The sequence below is a fragment of the Brienomyrus brachyistius genome, chromosome 7, assembly GCF_023856365.1.
Source record: "Brienomyrus brachyistius isolate T26 chromosome 7, BBRACH_0.4, whole genome shotgun sequence".
Classification (NCBI taxonomy): domain Eukaryota; kingdom Metazoa; phylum Chordata; class Actinopteri; order Osteoglossiformes; family Mormyridae; genus Brienomyrus; species Brienomyrus brachyistius.
In genome coordinates this window covers 18,336,603-18,356,921 of record NC_064539.1, presented here as the reverse complement: position 1 = coordinate 18,356,921, position 20,319 = coordinate 18,336,603, and the positions used below count along the sequence as shown (strand labels likewise).

At 44.5% G+C, this 20,319-nt stretch overlaps 1 protein-coding gene across 50 annotated transcripts; it reads right to left on the bottom strand.

Annotated features, from left to right (window-relative positions):
* Positions 1–10,776: 10,776 nt before the first annotated feature.
* LOC125746770 (uncharacterized) lies at positions 10,777–15,936 on the bottom strand. Of its 50 annotated transcripts, none has more exons than XM_049021162.1 (12): positions 15,794–15,936; positions 15,667–15,710; positions 15,201–15,560; positions 14,919–15,059; positions 14,601–14,777; positions 14,385–14,459; positions 13,683–14,030; positions 13,220–13,610; positions 12,117–13,042; positions 11,661–12,011; positions 10,999–11,555; positions 10,777–10,927 (listed from the first exon to the last, which is right to left on the bottom strand). In XM_049021162.1, the coding sequence occupies exons 1-11, from the start codon at positions 15,817–15,819 to the stop codon at positions 11,029–11,031; spliced, it is 3,366 nt and encodes a 1,121-aa protein (XP_048877119.1). In that variant the 5' UTR covers positions 15,820–15,936; the 3' UTR covers positions 10,777–10,927; positions 10,999–11,028. The 50 variants fall into 50 exon arrangements, with proteins under 50 accessions (XP_048877119.1, XP_048877135.1, XP_048877121.1 ...); XM_049021178.1 differs by having other exon boundaries at positions 10,999–11,414; XM_049021164.1 differs by having other exon boundaries at positions 10,999–11,624; positions 11,730–12,011.
* Between the last annotated feature and the right edge of the window lie 4,383 nt (positions 15,937–20,319).

The window sequence follows — 20,319 nt, the reverse complement described above, 5'->3', positions numbered from 1 at the left end:
ATATGTTGTGATGTGTATGTGAGTAATATAGTTGTCATTTTTAACTGTTTTTTTTTTCACGTTTTACATTACGTGTTATACAATGAATTTCAATATAGAATCCATTTTGTTGAACTGACTGGTTGTTTCACATTCAATTTATCAGCAAAATACTTCCAATTGTTAATGTAGATCAGGCGTGATTCATTTAAAAAATATTGGTTGAAATTTGACAATTAATTTTTGTTACATGTTCTGTGTTCTTTCAATATTATTTCAGGGTTACACAAGTGATAAAGAATCAACATAAGATTTCAGCATTAAATCAATGAAATTTCCATTGACACTTCAATATTGATTTAACATTAATTCAATGTCTGCGTGCTGTTAGGGTAGCTTTCAGAATCATTTATGCTTTACACTGTACACCCTCTCGATGTGCATTCAAAATTTGATTGAAAAATGTCAGGATTGGAAATTGTCGCCCATAATAAGGAGGTTCCATTCTTATGTCTGTTAAAGTCTGTTAAATGTTGGATGCACTGACCTAAGTTAGATCTTCACCAGGTTAACAAGCATATTATTTCATTTGCTTCTTGCTGCCATCATGGTGGTATGTTAGTGCTGTTGCCTCCTACCACAGGGACCTAGGTTCAAGTCCATCAGGTTTCAGTGTGTGGAGTTTGCATGTTCTCCTTGTGTTGTTAGGGGGTTTACTCCAGTTTCCCCCCACAATCCAAATACATGCTGAGGTTAGTTGGAGCTACCAAATTGTGTGTGTCCTGCAATGGGTTGGCGTCCCATTCAGGTTTGTTGTCTGCCTCGTGCCTATAGGCTTGGGGCTCCCTGTAACCCTGGATACAGAAAGTGGTTTCAGAAGATGGATAGTGCCAGTTATATTAATATTTATGATTATTATAAATATTCATTTTGTTGGTACACATTCAACATTCCTGAATGTAAGTAGACATGAAATGGGAAAATGTGCTTAACTAAGCAAAATATACAGACAGTCTGTATCTACTTTGCGAAAAGCCAGTCAATCTTTAAGATAAATCACAGGAACTTTGGAAGTATCTGTAACTCCTGCAAGCAATACCATCAAACGGTTTGAAGAAACTGGCAGTTTAGGTGGCCAAAGGTGACCTACAGTTCTGAGAATAAGATAAACCTGAAATACCAGCTCCCTAAATGCTCCTATGCTTCAAAGAAACCACTGCTGCAGAATAAAAAAGGAGATTGTCACTTGGGGAAAAAAAGAAAACAGACTGAAGATCTGAGGTGTGGTCATATGGACTGATGGAACATTTGGGTCTTACGGCCGTGTGATCTAAAGTGCAGTTCTCACTGTCAAGCAGAGCGAAAGCAGTGTCATTCTCTGGGATTCCTTTGCTAGATTGCTGTTGGCGATCTTTACCAAAAGCACGGCCATCTACTCCAGCATGGCTATTCAATGGTTTCCCTTTCCTCTGGCCAAACTGCACTGACCAAATTGTCCCTAGATGTGAATGGTGAGTGAATGTTCCATGTTATGTGTTGGGTCATTCCCTGCTTTATGTCCATAACTGGTGGGACAGGCGTAGTGCTTATAGAAGATGTATGGATGGGAGTTTCATAGTGTAAGGTGAAGCAGCCGAGGGACAAAGCTTGATGAAATGGATCATAGCATCAGGGGCAGCTTGCTGGAGGCATCGTGGTTATTGTGTGTCAGTGTTGGAAAGGAATTCTGGTAAATGTAAGGACTTGGTTGGAAAACATCCCATTTTCAATTCATATAGTATAGTAATACTGTCTTGTGGGATATTTTGCAGCACTGATCTTCATCACTAGTACAATCCATCCATCTGGCCATATTCTGTACTTGCTTATCCAATTCAGGGTCTTGGGACCTAAAGCCTTTCCTATAAGCTACAGGTGCAAGGCAGGGAATAACCTAAGGTGGAGCCCCAACCCATCACAGGACACAGTCACACACCAACAGACAATTTGGTCACTCCACTGAATCTCAGCATGCTGCTGACACCAGTTGGGATACACATAGGACCATATGCTCCCTAAAGTCCAAATAATTGATTTTTGGCTGCTGCCTGTGCTGGCTTGGTCAGTTATCTGCACCTCCTATGAGCAAATTATAATAAAATGTATCTTTGATATTCATTAGTTCATGTAGATAGTTATCTATACAGCTTTAGCTTTGTTTTAGGGGAAATAGTAGATCTGAGATCTAGATATGGTCAGCGTCAAGATTGTTGGAAGGATGGGAAATGGGAGCCGAACAGTCAGCTGTAATGTGTAGGAGAAGCATTACTGGCCTCACACACATCTCTGACGATAACCTGCTGTCCCCATCTCTGACGATAATAACTGCTGGTCAAGTGGTGAGAGACATTGTGGCTCTGATAGCTGTTGAGAATGAAGAGCCGTGCGAATTCTTTATTAAAAGAAATGTCGCATTTAGACTTAATTAAACAATTCTGAGTGGTTAGCTCTGTGTAAAGGAACCAGCTGAACACGGGGTTAGCAGAACCAATGTGCTGGGTATTGAGGACCCATTTCTTATCAGTGTCACAAACACAGACACCTTGCAGTGTATGCACACCGAGACGGACAATAAGTCAGGGCTGATACAGTTTATTGCCATAGCTAACAGTGAAGCTAATTCGAAATTGGAAGCTAGTTGGAAAATATTCAGTGCCTGAAGATTCTATAATGGAAGTTTCATTTCCCATTTTCAGTGGATATAGAGTCAATGGTCATTTCTTTTACTGAGTCTTTCTTTAATGAGGGTTCTAGAATAGAATTTCTGGCCCACATGGATTTCGGTGGTAGGAAACAGCTGAATTCCCTGTAGCAGCAGTTGGTAAGGGCCCCTATTCTGCTGTGAATGAATGTGGCTGGCAATTGTTTGACTAACAAGGGGAAATTTTCATCACACTGCTGGAGGGGTAAAAACTGGGGTACATTCCAGAAGGGAAGGACCTGACAGATGCACAGTAGAGTAAGACAATGTTCTGCATTTTTTTTTTAGTTTTATTGAATTCATTCAATAAGCATTCAAGCTTATGAAATACTCCAGGAATTTGATAGACTTTTATTATCAGATGATGTGGTCATTTTTGCAGTCTTTTTGAAGATTGACCTTCTTTTATTTTTGTATGCCTATATTTATTTGCAGCTCTATAATCATGTCATATATTGCTCCATCCCCAGCATGTGATTTGGTTCTATCTGCAAAGATTCAAGCTTTAATGAAAACCAGACCTATAGACTATAAGTTTAAATAATGCTTAAATAATGTGAGAGTCTGGAGACAGAAAGGCTTCGTGTTGGATTGTGGGGAGAGCATGTGAATTACCAGTGTCGTGCAAATTACCGCAAATTAGTTACAGTTACTAGTCATCTCATTCAAAAGTAATTCAATTACTTTACCAATTACTGCATATAAAAATAATTGGTTACTAGGGAAAGTAGGTTTTTGGGTTACTTCAGTTCTCTTATTAATGCATACATGTATAGTTATATTATTTTAGTGTTACTACTGTGACATTGCAAGACAATATAAGTGATAAATTTGATCTATCACTAACAGCTAATATCTATCACTGTAGCTACTGTAGTATCACTCATTCACTGCGCCACTGTAAGGTTGAATTGCATTAGATCATAAACAGGAAGTTAGGGGAATAGGTTGCGTCTGTCCATTAATATTTTCACGCAAGACAGAAGTAGCGAGTAACAAGCCCATTTCAATTTCAGTACTTTTTATTGCATAATTTAATTTGAAAAGGTAATTAGTTAAATTATCCGTTATTACCGAAAGTAGTTAATTTACAGCAACCTGTTATTTTGTAACCCAGTACTACCGACACTGCAAATCACGAACACACAGCTATGGGCAGTACCTCAACCTGTGGTGCTGTGAGGTTACAATAAAACCCACTGAGCCACCATGCTGAAACAAAACAGATACAAATTACAAATGAATAATATAAAATGCTTCCATAATATCTTTCACAAATAGTTAATGTATAATAAATACTCTGTTAGTTTACAACTCCATTTTTTTCTAGAAAGCTAGTCTTCAAACTGCATTTTCTTAAGCGGAACATTGATTATCATCCATTATATGTTATAATTCTATAATAATCATAAATATAATTGCGTTATTTTATCTTATGATTTCACAATAGAATTTTCCTTCTAGTATAAATTAAAAAGGAAAGAAAAATGCTAAATCTTACAGTGTGGGGAAAAAAGACACCTTGCAAGAAAACACTGATGTGAAGGAGAGAAAAAAATCCTAGGAATCAGAGAGACTTGGCATTTAATCAGACTTTCTTTTAGGAATTCAAAAGACAGGCCTTGGTGTCAGCAGAAGCAGGCTGCACAGAATTGCCAGGACAAGTGTTCATGTCAGCACTTTTTTCTTAGCCTTAAAGGACATCACACTTGTCAGCCTCTCCAAGCAAGACTGCAAGGACAAATAAAGTTGCTTGTCTGTAAATGGCAGGGTGAATTTTAAGAAGGGATCCAAATTTACCAGGTTTTTTCCAGTAGAAAAGACTTCTAAATGCTCCTCAGCTATATCTATATTGCATTTAAGGGTGTATTTACACAAGGCAATCCATACCGTGACCCCCAAAGTTTGTTTGACTAGTCGCTCCGTATCATGTCTGGGCCTACTTGAAAAGGTAGGCCTGGGTATGGTTCAACTGGTCTCAAGCACCTAGCATCTAGAATGATCGATAACTATGCCCAAGCACAGAACACAGACATGACATCAATAATGCAACTGGCAAACATATGCACACATATACACCATACATGGAAAGGAGCCAGGTGGAACGGATTGAGTAGGCTGAACAGATCGGGTATCTACACACGTTTAACAAACATTGCGACTTTGCTCTAGACTGGCTGATGAGAGTATCCAGGAACAATTGTATGCAACATACAAAAACTCTGAGATAGTTGGTAAAATATGGAACTATTTTCTTATACATGCAGCACAATTATATGAAAAACCCTTCATTGCATACTTGATAAATCTATGAGAGTCGTGTGTCATCGCAACCAAAACGATTCCAAAGAAGCTGCAGTATCAGGACGTTAATCATGAACTCCATTGTGCTGTGTGATGCCGCTTTCCTCCTTGCGTCTTCTTCAATACAAAAAGTCTCATGTTGATGATGAAAGCATGATCAGGCCAGGATCATTAAGTGCAATGCGAGCATGGACCAGCAGGGGGTCCCATGAATGGGGAGAGGGGACAGTTGTCCTCACGCTTGATTCAATCTCGATTCAAATCGTTTGGAAATACACCAGTGGCAAGGATTTATAGCTGTCAAGTATTAGGTCTAGGTCATGAAAATTAAAGGAAGGCTGTAATTCCATTGTAATCCTGGTCTCATTTGTACTCCTCATTAAAACCTCTCTTTACCTAGCATTAGATTTTCACAAACTATTAGTACCTACTACAGGGTGCACTTGCTCGCATATTTGGACAGAAAGAAAAATAATATTAGAAACTCATAAAAATGTTGCATTCCACGTTGGACAGCTGGACTGATGCCAAGTGTCATGTTGTAAATAACTGTAAAATACGAATGTTAACCTGAAAAAATGTACACTTACAGTGAAAAAAATGTTAATTGGAGAGAAGAGTTTTAATCATTTGTGTTTGTATCTTCCTGTCTTTAACTGAAAATAAACCATCATTTAGCCTTATATCCCAAATTATGACCACCAAGAATTATGCCAATAAGGGATTTCACCTTAGGCCTGGACTCCACAAGCCCCCTGAAGGTGTCCTGTGGTATCTGGCACCAAGACATTAGCAGCAGATCCTTTAAGTCCTGCAAGTTGCGAGGTGGGACCTCCATGGATCAGATTTGTTTGTCCAGCACGTCCCACAGATGCTCGATAAGATTGAGATCTGGGAAATTTGGAGGCCATGTCAATACCTTAAACTCTTTTTCCCCAAACCATTCCTGAACAATTTTTGCAGTGTGGCAGGGTGCATTATCCTGCTGAAAGAGGCCACTGCCATCGGGGAATTACTGTTGTCATGAAGGGATGTACCTGTAAATGGCGACATCGTCTCTAAGGTGAAAGTTGGGAGATATGTACAGGTTCAACTGAGCAGCAAGTAGGATAGGGGAGGAGCCAAACTGATCAGGCCTTGGTGAAGCAGACTGGCTGTGCACTTGTACTTTTTATGTTACTAAATACATGATACAGTACACTTTTTCAGGCCGCCATTTTTCACATCCCTATTTAGATCACCTCAGTTTTATAAAAACGTGTGAATGCAATAAAAAAAAAAAAATATGCCAAAAGTCCTGTATTTTGTTTGGTTACCTATGGTCATGAGTATCATGGGGGCTGCCCCAAGATCTATGGTCATGAGTAGTGACCGAAAGAACAAGGTCATGAATACAAGCAGCCAAAACGAGTTTCCTCCACAGGGTGGCTGGGTTCTCCCTTAGAGAGAGGGTGAGGAGTTCAGTCATTTGGGAGGGACTCAGAGTAGAGCCGCTGTTCCTCTGCTTCGAGAGGAGCCAGATGAGGTGGCCCTGGCATCTGGTCAGGGGAAGACCCAGGACACGCTGGAGAACGCCTCGGGATTCCCCTGGAGGAGATGGACGAAGTGGCTGGGGAGAGGGAAGTCTGGGTTACCCTGCTTAGACTGAAGCCTCAGCGACCCGAACCAGAAAAGCAATAGGAGATGGATGGATGGTTAAGGGTAGGGTTGGGTAGGGTTTAAGGGCGTTGTTATTGAGATTGAACACTGAACAAAACAATGAATGGAAGGTCCCCATTTAGATAGCCAAGCCAATGTGTTGTGTGCGTGTGTGCTTGCATGTACCTTTGTGCGTTGGGGAAAGCGAAAGCGATACAGTGAGAAATAGGGATGAAAGAGACAAAAAGGAAGAGCAAAAGGAAGACTGAATACAATCGTGGCCAAAAGTTTTGAGAACTACGCAAGTATTGGTTTGCTGCGTCAGTGTTTGTAGATCTTTTTGTCAGATGTTTCTATGGTAAACTGAAGTATGATTACAAGCACTTTATACGTGTCATAGGCTTTTATTGACAATTTATGCAGAGTCAACATTTGCAGTGTTGGCCTTTCTTTTTCAAGACCTATCCAATTCACCATGACATGCTGTCAATCAACTTCTGGGCCAAATCCTGATTGTTGGTAGCCCATTCTCGCATAACCAATACTTGGAGTTTGTCAGAATTTATGGGGTTTTGTTTGACCAAACACCTCTTTAGAATTGACCACAAGTGCTCAGTGGGATTAAGGTCTGGGGAGTTTCCTGGCCATGGACTCAAAATATCATTGTTTTGTTCCCTGAGCCACTTAGTTATCACTTTTGCCTTACGAAGTTGGAGGATAATTTGGTACCACATGGCACTGGACAAAGGCAGTGGGACAGACCCAAGACATGTCGGAGGGACTGTATCTCCCAGCTGGGTTAAAAATACTTAAGGATCCTTCGGATATCAGTAACCGAGGTCTGCACCAACCTACTTGGCAGTTTGCCACCACAAACCTTACCAGAAAAGCAGTGTGAAGAAGATCTATTAAACTGTAGTTCAGGTATCTGTGCTGATATTTTGTAGGACTGATGGCGCCACTCCTTTGGGTCTGCAATATTTTTTTGCCCAGAGAGAAAATGCCAAGTGAGCTCCAATGATACTGGACTCACACACTCACTCGGGCTTGTCTGTTGGGCCCATGTCATCCCCCACTGAGCAAGTGGCTCACAGACATGTTCCTGTCTACCATCTTCTCCCACACCCATCCTCTCCTCTCGCCATTTTCCACTGTTCGGTCACACAGGTTCCTGCAGCAAATGCATGTGTGAGAAACATCATCTAAGCTTAATGAAAGCTGTCTGTTAAGCCTCCTCTGAATATTCTCAGTTTGTCTGGGCTCACGCCTTGGGCCTTTCAATCTTGCCTTGTATTGTTTTATGAATGTTATGTAGTTCAATTGATCTCTGGACTTTGATCCGAATTGCAATTTATGTGTAATATTACAACACACCAAATAAATTACAGTTAATTTTTTTTATTGCTATCTCTATTAAATTCCAGGATTGGTACAGACTAGAGCATCATAGCTACACAGCACTGGACATTACATAACGACTTGAGATGGCTGACTAATCATTCGCACCAGTTAAACCTGAGACTGGCTACATAATATCGTACAGTGATAAATTGCCTCACAACCTTAGTGTCATTTCTTGAGCTGAAGTAACCAAAGCCACGGACATCGTGACACTTTGAAGCTACCCTGTAGTCCCAGAACCAGTCTGCCTGAGAGCCTTACTTTCTCTGACATCACAGCCAAGAATGAGCAAGTCCAGTTAAAAGTAAGAGAAGTCTACAAATAACCTTCAATTAAATACAGATCATAAAGAATCCTCCAAAACAATTCATATATTTAAGCTTGGCATCAAATTTAATTTGGTTTTTATTTGGTAAGTTTGTGTAACTTTTTTCAGAAGCACAGGAACGACCCTTATCTTCATTCGATTATATTTCTGCTTGTGTTCATTCTTCAGCTCATGATTTGCGCATCAGTTCATGGCTATTCATGCCTCCATCAATATAAATGCAATTTATAAAGTCCTGTATAAATAACGTTCATTCATTCAAAATCATTAACCCTCGTTCTAGCAACATATTTAAATTATATGGACCGACTTGGACTATGGTTAAGTGACATGATTCAATCTTGGCGTGACAAATTTAGCAGTAAGTAAACAAATAGATAAAGCAGATTAGGGGGTGGGGGGTACATTTTGACACATTTTGCTGAACGAAAATGCAGCAGCATCACAAAGATAATACAAGTCCACCTTCTACACCGTTCCCACCTCTCCGAAAAAAGACACAATTGAATTCCAAAAAAATAAATTTTGATGAGCTCCCTATGATACATTTCGCTGACCTGCTACTGTACTGCTGCAAATAACATTTGCCCAGAGGGGGGGGGGGGACTAGCGATCAAAAATATATAAACTTTATCATAAAAAATTCGGGATATCGTCACCTGCCTCACAGTTTAAAAATCACTGACATGTACAATGTCCAAGGTCAGATCTTCACCTACAGAATGTCCACAAAGTTTAAGATCGGACAAATCATTTTTGACTTATGGTCAAAGTGAAGACAAGATCAAGTGTCTGAGGCTGCGCTTCTCTTTGCTGTCAACGTGTGGCTCGGCTTCCAGTTTGGTACGATTTGTTTCAAAATTTAACCAGGTTTAGATCTTCAACCTTACGTCAACATGAAATCTGTCATTTCAAAGACTTTGGGTTATAGCACTAATGGGATTCAATGTCTGAAAATATGCCTTTTACTCTGGGGCATTGCTTCTGTGTATCCCTAAGTAGTGGAGGACTATAATGGACTTGCTCAAAGGAAGTCAAGGCCTTTCACCCTCCCAACTCATGCTGAATCAGTGCACTGTTTGTAACCACACTCACAGCTGGAAGTTCCCTTCCTTAAGGTGAAGGGTACAAATACAGCAGCAAGCTTTGGGACAAACCTTCGTTTCTCCAGCAGAAACAGGAACCGTTGTGTTACGACTTCCTTAGATTACAGAAGCTGCAACTGTTGCCATGATCCACAAGATACTGGAAAATGTAAGATTCATACACCTATTTTATGTGGTTTGTTCATTCTGTTTGGATTTCCCCCATAGTCCATGGCATGGCACTGGCAGGAGAAAGGTGACAATCCACTACCGGCTCCAAGACAAAAAGGGGTTTGTTAAACACTGGGGTGAACCCTAAAACAAAAGGACCACCAGGGGTCATGATCAAGTGAGGTAAAAACCATGAAGAGTCAGGAAAAACTAGGACCAACGAAACAAAAAAGGAACCAAGACTACACCAGAAGCAAGAACAGATGAGGGAACGGCAACTGACACCAGAGCATTCATACAGAGCAGCTCAGGAAATGAACAAAGGCAGGCACTTCAAAGGCGTGGATCAAACACCAAGGGCAGAGCTACAAAACCCAGGTGAACTACACACTAGAGCTAAGGAACATACAAGACCTAAAGCTAGAGTAAAAAGCTGGAACAAGAACACGAGGACAAACCTAGAAACTCAGAAGGAAAAATGCAGAGGCTGATCATTGAAGTGCCTCAAACCCCTAAGGAAATGTAGTCTAAGCCAAGCACTCATCCAGAGCCATCTGGCAGTCTAAGGTAGCAGAGGGTTAAGCAAGGAGCAACAAGATGGGATGGCCATCAACATCTGCTGGCTAATCAGGGAATGGACACAAAGGTTTGGTACCTCTGACCCTGCCCCAACACATCCTTTCTCTGGAGTGACCCTTGATATGGTGGACCCTTCCTCCAAATGGAAGCCAGTATGGAAGAGCTGTAGAAGCCAGTTTGGGAAAGGCACCATGTCTGGCCGTCAAGTGCCTAACCCACTGTATTAAGTGTTACAGCTACCAGGCTGTTAATGAGCACTAGGCCAAGGTGGAGGCATACAGTCACCCTACAGGGTATGGTGTCCCTGTCAAGTGCCCCTTGCATCCCACACATTTATAAACCAACCTTCAGATTAACAGAAATGGAGGTGAGATATTGGCATGCATTTCTATTCACATGCCACCAAGGTAGTGATACAATGGGCTGTTGTGTAATGAAGGGATCTACAAATCTGTCCATCAGATAAGAAAAATGATGGAAGCAGGTACCTCACAGCGCTGCCTACTGTAAAGGTCAGATCAGCCACAGAAAAACAAAAATCACAAGACAAGTTCACATCAAGCCATTTATTTGAAGCCAACAGGCACAAGTTGGGCGTCAAAGCTTCTTACAAAGTATAGCAGAACCTACAAAAGCAAGCTACACTGAGAAGAAATTGGTCAAGTTCGTGTTCCATCAGTGGGCAGCCAGACAATTAGTTCCCTGTGAAAAGGAGTCACATGTCAGATGTACTCAAATGGAAGCTGGCACAACCCAAAAGGCCTTCACCTTACCTGGAATGAAAGGCTGCAAAGATCTCCAAGTCAACCTCTTCCAGGGTTGAGTGCACTTGGAGCCAAGGCTGAGCCAAGCTGGTACTCTCCCTTTGCAGACCCACTACTCCAGGCAGCCTGGGAACCAAAGCCTTGAATAGACCCAAAGGTCTGGCCAGAAACCAAACTGACTGCGGTTCCAGAGCCCTGCTGGGATACTAGGCCTTGGTCAGTGGGGTAGTCCTGCTGAGACCCTACACCCTTCTGGTAGAGGGTCCAGCTACTGCAGTTGCCTTGCCGAGAGGCCAGCTGCTGGGCACCAGCAAAACCCTGTCCTGATCCTAGCTGCTGGGAACCAGTTAGGCCTTGCTGAGATGCCAGCTGCTGGGCAGTGGTATAGCTCTGCTTAGAACCAGGTTGCTGGGCACTGGTTAAGCCTTGGGACCATTGCTGCTGGGCACCAGCATAACCCTGTCCTGATCCTAGCTGCTGGGAACCAGTTAGGCCTTGCTGAGATGCCAGCTGCTGGGCAGTGGTGTAGCTCTGCTTAGAACCAGGTTGCTGGGCACTGGTTAAGCCTTGGGACCATTGCTGCTGGGCACCAGCATAACCCTGTCCTGATCCTAGCTGCTGGGAACCAGTTAGGCCTTGCTGAGATGCCAGCTGCTGGGCAGTGGTTAAGCCTTGGGACCATTGCTGCTGGGCACCAACATAACCCTGTCCTGATCCTAGCTGCTGGGAACCAGTTAGGCCTTGCTGAGAGGCCAGCTGCTGGGCAGTGGTGTAGCTCTGCTTAGAACCAGGTTGCTGGGCACTGGTTTGGCCTTGGGACCATTGCTGCTGGGCACCAACATAACCCTGTCCTGATCCTAGCTGCTGGGAACCAGTTAGGCCTTGCTGAGATGCCAGCTGCTGGGCAGTGGTGTAGCTCTGCTTAGAACCAGGTTGCTGGGCACTGGTTAAGCCTTGGGACCATTGCTGCTGGGCACCAACATAACCCTGTCCTGATCCTAGCTGCTGGGAACCAGTTAGGCCTTGCTGTGACACCAGCTGCTGGGCAGTGGTTAAGGCTTGGGACCATTGCTGCTGGGCACCAGCATGACCCTGTCCTGATCCTAGCTGCTGGGAACCAGTTAGGCCTTGCTGAGATGCCAGCTGCTGGGCAGTGGTGTAGCTCTGCTTAGAACCAGGTTGCTGGGCACTGGTTTGGCCTTGGGACCATTGCTGCTGGGCACCAACATAACCCTGTCCTGATCCTAGCTGCTGGGAACCAGTTAGGCCTTGCTGAGATGCCAGCTGCTGGGCAGTGGTGTAGCTCTGCTTAGAACCAGGTTGCTGGGCACTGGTTAGGCCTTGCTGAGAGGCGAGCTGCTGGGCAGTGGTTAAGGCTTGGGACCATTGCTGCTGGGCACCAGCATAACCCTGTCCTGATCCTAGCTGCTGGGAACCTGTTAGGCCTTGCTGAGAGGCCAGCTGCTGGGCACTGGTTAAGGCCTGGGACCATTGCTGCTGGGCACCAGCACAACCCTGTCCTGATCCTAGCTGCTGGGAACCAGTTAGGCCTTGCTGAGAGGCCAGCTGCTGGGCAGTGGAGTAGCTCTGCTTAAAACCAGGTTGCTGGGCACTGGTTAGGCCTTGCTGAGAGGCCAGCTGCTGGGCAGTGGTTAAGGCTTGGGACCATTGCTGCTGGGCACCAGCATAACCCTGTCCTGAACCTAGTTGCTGGGAACCAGTTGGGCCTTGCTGAGATGCCAGCTGTTGGGCAGTGGTGTAGCTCTGCTTAGAACCAGGTTGCTGGGCACTGGTTAGGCCTTGGGACCATTGCTGCTGGGCAGTGGTTAAGCCTTGGGACCATTGCTGCTGGGCACCAACAGCACCCTGTCCTGATCCTAGCTGCTGGGAACCAGTTAGGCCTTGCTGAGAGGCCAGCTGCTGGGCAGTGGTGTAGCTCTGCTTAGAACCAGGTTGCTGGGCACTGGTTTGGCCTTGGGACCATTGCTGCTGGGCACCAGCATAACCCTGTCCTGATCCTAGCTGCTGGGAACCAGTTAGGCCTTGCTGAGAGGTCAGCTGCTGGGCACTGGTTAAGGCCTGGGACCATTGCTGCTGGGCACCAACAGCACCCTGTCCTGATCCTAGCTGCTGGGAACCAGTTAGGCCTTGCTGAGAGGCCAGCTGCTGGGCAGTGGAGTAGCTCTGCTTAAAACCAGGTTGCTGGGCACTGGTTAGGCCTTGCTGAGAGGCCAGCTGCTGGGCAGTGGTTAAGGCTTGGGACCATTGCTGCTGGGCACCAGCATAACCCTGTCCTGAACCTAGTTGCTGGGAACCAGTTGGGCCTTGCTGAGATGCCAGCTGCTGGGCACTGGTTAAGGCCTGGGACCATTGCTGCTGGGCACCAACAGCACCCTGTCCTGATCCTAGCTGCTGGGAACCAGTTAGGCCTTGCTGAGAGGCCAGCTGCTGGGCAGTGGTGTAGCTCTGCTTAGAACCAGGTTGCTGGGCACTGGTTTGGCCTTGGGACCATTGCTGCTGGGCACCAGCATAACCCTGTCCTGATCCTAGCTGCTGGGAACCAGTTAGGCCTTGCTGAGAGGTCAGCTGCTGGGCAGTGGTGTAGCTCTGCTTAGAACCAGGTTGCTGGGCACTGGTTAGGCCTTGCTGAGATGCCAGCTGCTGGGCAGTGGTGTAGCTCTGCTTAGAACCAGGTTGCTGGGCACTGGTTAAGCCTTGGGACCATTGCTGCTGGGCACCAACATAACCCTGTCCTGATCCTAGCTGCTGGGAACCAGTTAAGCCTTGCTGAGATGCCAGCTGCTGGGCAGTGGTGTAGCTCTGCTTAGAACCTGGTTGCTGGGCACTGGTTAGGCCTTGCTGAGAGGCCAGCTGCTGGGCAGTGGTTAAGGCTTGGGACCATTGCTGCTGGGCACCAGCATAACCCTGTCCTGATCCTAGCTGCTGGGAACCTGTTAGGCCTTGCTGAGAGGCCAGCTGCTGGGCACTGGTTAAGGCCTGGGACCATTGCTGCTGGGCACCAGCACAACCCTGTCCTGATCCTAGCTGCTGGGAACCAGTTAGGCCTTGCTGAGAGGCCAGCTGCTGGACAGTGGAGTAGCTCTGCTTAGAACCAGGTTGCTGGGCACTGGTTAGGCCTTGCTGAGAGGCCAGCTGCTGGGCAGTGGTTAAGGCTTGGGACCATTGCTGCTGGGCACCAGCATAACCCTGTCCTGAACCTAGTTGCTGGGAACCAGTTGGGCCTTGCTGAGATGCCAGCTGTTGGGCAGTGGTGTAGCTCTGCTTAGAACCAGGTTGCTGGGCACTGGTTAGGCCTTGCTGAGAGGCCAGCTGCTGGGCAGTGGTTAAGGCTTGGGACCATTGCTGCTGGGCACCAGCATAACCCTGTCCTGAACCTAGTTGCTGGGAACCAGTTGGGCCTTGCTGAGATGCCAGCTGTTGGGCAGTGGTGTAGCTCTGCTTAGAACCAGGTTGCTGGGCACTGGTTAGGCCTTGGGACCATTGCTGTTGGGTAGCAGCATAACCCTGTCCTGATCCTAGCTGCTGGGAACCAGTTAGGCCTTGCTGAGAGGCCAGCTGCTGGGCAGTGGAGTAGCTCTGCTTAGAACCAGGTTGCTGGGCACTGGTTAGGCCTTGCTGAGAGGCCAGCTGCTGGGCAGTGGTTAAGGCTTGGGACCATTGCTGCTGGGCACCAGCATAACCCTGTCCTGAACCTAGTTGCTGGGAACCAGTTGGGCCTTGCTGAGATGCCAGCTGTTGGGCAGTGGTGTAGCTCTGCTTAGAACCAGGTTGCTGGGCACTGGTTAGGCCTTGGGACCATTGCTGTTGGGTAGCAGCATAACCCTGTCCTGATCCTAGCTGCTGGGAACCAGTTAGGCCTTGCTGAGAGGCCAGCTGCTGGGCACTAGTGTAACTCTGCTTAAAACCAGGTTGCTGGGCACTGGTTAAGGCCTGGGACCATTGCTGTTGGGCACCAGCATAACCCTGTCCTGAGCCTAGCTGCTGGGAACCAGTTAGGCCTTGCTGAGAGGCCAGCTGCTGGGCAGTGGTGTAGCTCTGCTTAGAACCAGGTTGCTGGGCACTGGTTTGGCCTTGGGACCATTGCTGTTGGGTAGCAGCATAACCCTGTCCTGATCCTAGCTGCTGGGAACCAGTTAGGCCTTGCTGAGAGGCCAGCTGCTGGGAAGTGGTGTAGCTCTGCTTAGAACCAGGTTGCTGGGCACTGGTTTGGCCTTGGTATAATTGCTGCTGGGCACCAGCATAACCCTGTCCTGATCCTAGCTGCTGGGAACCAGTTAGGCCTTGCTGGGACACTACTTGCCCCTGTACCCTACCGAAGTCAACAAATACTGTAGAAGCATATCTACCAATAGGGCCAGAGTCAGGCTGGACTGCCACATATTGGAAAGATCCTTGGCCACTCTGGGAACCTACAGTGCCAGTTAAGTATGATGCAGTGCCTTCCTTAGAACCAGAGGTGCTTTTTGCCACTTGCACCTCACTGGGACCAGAGCTGGTGCCAGAAGACCCAGCACCCAAGTCGCATTTCACAGGAAATCCAATGCCAGCGCCTGTGGGTGAGACAAGAGCAAGAATAAGCACAACACCAAGGGTAAAGGCATTAGCGCTCAAGTTCTCCCAACCAGCCCCACAATCCCATACATAATCAGCACTTACTCCGTCCCACATCAGTGTAGTGGACAACCACCAAGCAAATCACCCTGCAGAAAAGAGGAGATCAGATGCACTCAGCAAATACCTTGCAGTGTTAAAGCTGCACAACCCTCATTTGAGCTCAACTTACATTAAATTAACTCCAAGCGCCATCATTTCCTACAAGAACACAACTGGACTAAGGTGAAATCAGCCAGGAAACTGCTGCATGGCCTTCAGTGCTACACAGTCTCCCTCAGCTACGCGCTCACACGCCGAATAGCCAGCTCTGCGACACTTCCAGCTTTTAACTTTCCCGCCTCATGCAGTCTAATTCGAAGCAGCTGGTAACTATGGAGACCACAACTGGCAAACAATCAGCCTCAGGCCTGATAAGTGAGAAAAATATGATAGAGCTTCTTTATTTGTACTCCATCCAAGTATATATACTATATAACATACATGGACGCCTGCAGTTGTACACCTGTATGCACTGTGCAAACCCATGGCATTTAGACTAATTATTACGCAAACGCTACATGTGTTTTTTGCCTCATTATTGGACGGCATGATTCTGGGCAAAATATAATAATATAATTTAGAAATAGAAATATGTATTTTTTTCACTCAGAAATGAGATTGTGATTCATGATTCTTGAGGAATAAGTTTCTCTCCATCCATCTACCATAACTGTTTGTCTTATAATAATCAATCCTTTATTGTTCCTGTGGGTAAACTTGCTCAACATGACATGTGGGGGTCTACAGCCCTACAGGGTAGGGGTGCAAGGCACACTCATAGGCAATTTGGTAACCTTAATGAACTTCAGCATGTTTTTGCACTGTGGAGGGGGAGCAGGAGTACACAGAGAGAGGGGGATGAAGGCTTGAACCCTCGTCCCAAAGGTGTAAAATGACAGTACTAACCACTGCCCAACCATATTTCTCCCTTTTCCCTTTATCCTTTTACATTACACAATAGGCCCTATTTTCCACAAAAAGCACGACGCAATGTGGTTTCGCTGGTTTCGTACCAGCGCATTGCTCGTTTTCACACCATGCCTGCACGTCGTCAAAATAGCAAATAATTTTGCACCCACTTCCTGCTCGTAGGAATGTTGTTTTTTAAGGCACTGAAATGACACTGTGCATGTGACTAACGTCTAAAGTCAATGTCGCCTTGTTAAATATTATACTGTATATGCGGCGCATTTCAGAAACGTGCAAGTGCACGGCCCTCATTATTGGTATAGGTATGCACTTGAGGTGTAGTAATGGTTTTTTGTTACTTTATTTTATTTCCTTTATACCAGGTATTTACCTGTGCCAGGTATTCGGTGTTCCCGATTGGCTGGGAGCTGGGAGGGAGCAAAAACATGAACTGTCCGGGGTTCCCTGAGGACTGGGTTGGGAAACATTGCATTATGGGACTTATGATGCAATGATAAGGTGTGATGCCGAACTTCATGTCCCGATGCCAACAAAGGAGTGGACGGCAGCAACAGCGGGGACAAGGAGGGATCAGCTGGCAGAAGACCTGAATCATCTGTAGCCTGGTAAGGAAGCTAAATCGTGAGAGTAGAAAAATAACAGCCCTATTACCTTTTATTTGAACATTTTAAAACACCTTAAAAACTGTAGGTTGTTTTGTTTGAACAAAGATTACACTTTCATTTATATTTTGCGAACCATAGACCCAAAGTTCAAATTAAAAAAAAAGCAGAGAAGCATCATTAAGTCCACACTCCCAGTCGCTGTGCTTGTCCAGCAGCGAACTTCCGTCGAACCCGTCTTCTGACATCATTATACCGCTTTCAGCACTGATCTGGTGATGCCTGAAAACACGGCAACACTCACTGCTACCTCATCCCACACCTGCTTCACCTTGAAAGGCTTAGGTGGAACAGTAGTGATCCTGTAAATTTTGTGCTTGTGTATGTTCACCTCGCACATGAGCACGTCCATTTCCTCAGGCGAAAAGCGATCCAGTTTGCCGGGCAAATGCACCATTATAATAGCAATCCGCCGTAGATCATGTGCGGCTGATTTTTAAAGGTGAGGTGACGTGCCATCCTGATTGGTTTATTGTTTGTTACACCCAAAACACATCTATGTAGGCCGAAAGATGCATGACATATCCATTAACATACCGATATTGACAGCAAATATTTAAACTTCAGTATTCAAAATTAACAGTACCACACAACTACTGAAAAAATGAGGATGATAGATGATCAGCCATTTTCTGTAGTGGGGGACGAGGGATTACATTGGCTCATTCACCATTTATAAGAGGTCGCAAAGTTCTGGCCCGCAACATACTTACATAGATCGATCTTTCATTTTTCACCGAATATAAAATACGTAACGTCATTCTGCTGATCTGCCCTAGCAAGCTTGGGAAGATTCACCACCAGCAACCCCACACTTCTCAAGTGGCTTAGAGGTTAGCTGGTTATCAGCAATCATGGAATGGAACTAAAGTCATTTTCATTTCAATGAGTGATATTTCTGGGATCTCCAGGACAGCTGGAAAAGCATCCCAGGAGGCCACCTCATGAAACTGGCCTACAGGAGACAGTAGGGTCAGCCAGTGGCTGGAGCAACTGGGGTTAAGCACCTTGCTCAAGGGCCCAATGGTGGCATCACTCTGCTGACCATGGGATTCGAACCAGCAACCTTCTGAGTCCCAAACCACAGAGCTCCCCCCCAAACAAATTATAATTTCTTTGATTAATTTACTTTTAGTCAGTGCATTATTCCATATATGTTACTTTATAGTTCTGATGTTTTTATAATGATTCTAGTACAGATAAACCTTTCTACAGGTAGGTGTGTACAAACTTTTGACTGGGACTGTATATTGTGAAGTATGAAAGAAACTGAACTAGAAGTTGCTTGGTTTCAATACAGTCATTTGCAAAGGGGCATAACTGTCTAAAAGATAACATTGAGTCATTCTGAAATTGGGGGTGGGCACCTGACAAAGGAACACGCTACATACATCAAGAAATAAACAGATCTTGAGAAATATTATACTGTAGGTTTTGGGATTTTTCAGAATCAAAGACTTAGACTGAGATATCAAAGGACAGGCAACATAAAAGATATGTTCGCATATTATTGAGAAAAGGTGTCTGTTCTCTATTGTTTCAAACAAGACAATAAAGGCAATACTTAAAAAATCATCAAAACTGTTCAAAGATATTGCTTAAGGTTCAACTGCTTGGTACCTTTGGAGAGCTCAAGGAGGTACAACGCATCATAATATGGTTTCGACCTCACCTAAAGAGAGTGTCGGGAGAGATGTTGTCTACTAGTTTGTTTAGGCACATTCAATAGCAAAGAATTTATTTAAGTCGTCTGCAATAAACCAAGTCACACGAATGATCAGGTAGGTCAATAGGACAAAAAAACACCAAGTTAATATGAAATTGTCTTCCCACAATTTATGTCTCAAAATATAATATGGTCTAAAAACTAGATAATTGGTTGGTTCTATAGCTCTATTATGTTTGTGTTAATCAGGAAGAAGTAGAAATAGCATTTTACTAACATTAACTTGTGCATGATAGCTTGCAAAAAACTTAATGTGAAAAAGACAGGTCGAAACAATTCATTAATACATTAGACAATATTCATGTTCCCTGTGTGGTACAAGACATTCCATATGATGTGGGAAAGGACACATCCCTTCCAGGTATTTTGTATATTTTCTCTGTGTTTAGAAGCAAAAATCTATTTTGTCAGCACCTAGCTTAACCATTAATATCAGTTGGCACTCTTAAAGCAGATTCAGCATTCTGCTTTGCATGTCATAAATACTGAACCACATGTAATGTTTAGCAAAATAGATTTCTCTCACTGGAGAGAAAGCAGAGAATGCTAAAGTAATCAAAAGCATTTAGTGTATGGAAAAAGTGGAAAGTAAAAAAGAGACCTCTGCAGATTTCCACTCAAGTGAACGTGCAGGTGCTTGCTAGCAATCAGTAGTATCTTTCTGCTAGTCAACACGTTCTAGCAGCTCCAATGTGTGTGTGATGTGACGTACAGCGTGGCCGATTAAAAAAACCATGATACCGGGGCTGAAAATCCTGAAAATTCTCAATTACACCTGAGTGTTTCCCCTTATAGGGTTGTGCCAGTCCTTAAATGAGACTGCATATATTACCATATAAGCTCAGTTTGTTTGGTATTTCTTTGCTAAGTTTAATCTAAAATCAGTTAAATGCCACAGCCTCATAAAAATTACTTTCCTTATCCTTTGTTATGCTGTTCTTAATCTTCATGTCTCCATAATGGGTTAATCTGATATTTACATCTGATTCCATTTTACATTTCACAGGATTTCATTTTTAAATATCTTTCAGAAGTTATTACCAATGTACAACGCAAGTTCAATGTTTTTTTTTTTTTGTAATGTTTATTTTGAAATGTCACACTTTACAAGGCATGCGATCCTAAGGCAATAATAATAAGGACGATTCCATTAATGATGTCTAAAGTAAGCTGCTACACTTCAGTGCTGTGTTTTCTCCCGAGCCTTCCAGGCAGAAATGACGGCAGGGCATGAACATAATGAAATACTTGCAGCATCTTTAATGGCAAAGCTGAAATATTAGACATCTGATGTCTGGCATGAAGAATTGAAAAGGCAGTGGAGAGTTTCAGGCAAGC

Excerpts from the sequence above, each read along its gene's own strand:
- LOC125746770 (XM_049021156.1), bottom strand. The coding sequence starts at position 15,819 with ATGATGGCGCTTGGAGTTAATTTAAT. Across the intron at positions 14,460-14,600 it reads CCTAACCAGTGCCCAGCAAC|CTGGTTCTAAGCAGAGCTAC; the intron begins CTGGTTCTAAGC and ends GTGCCCAGCAAC. Across the intron at positions 13,611-13,682 it reads CTTAACCAGTGCCCAGCAAC|CTGGTTCTAAGCAGAGCTAC; the intron begins CTGGTTCTAAGC and ends GTGCCCAGCAAC.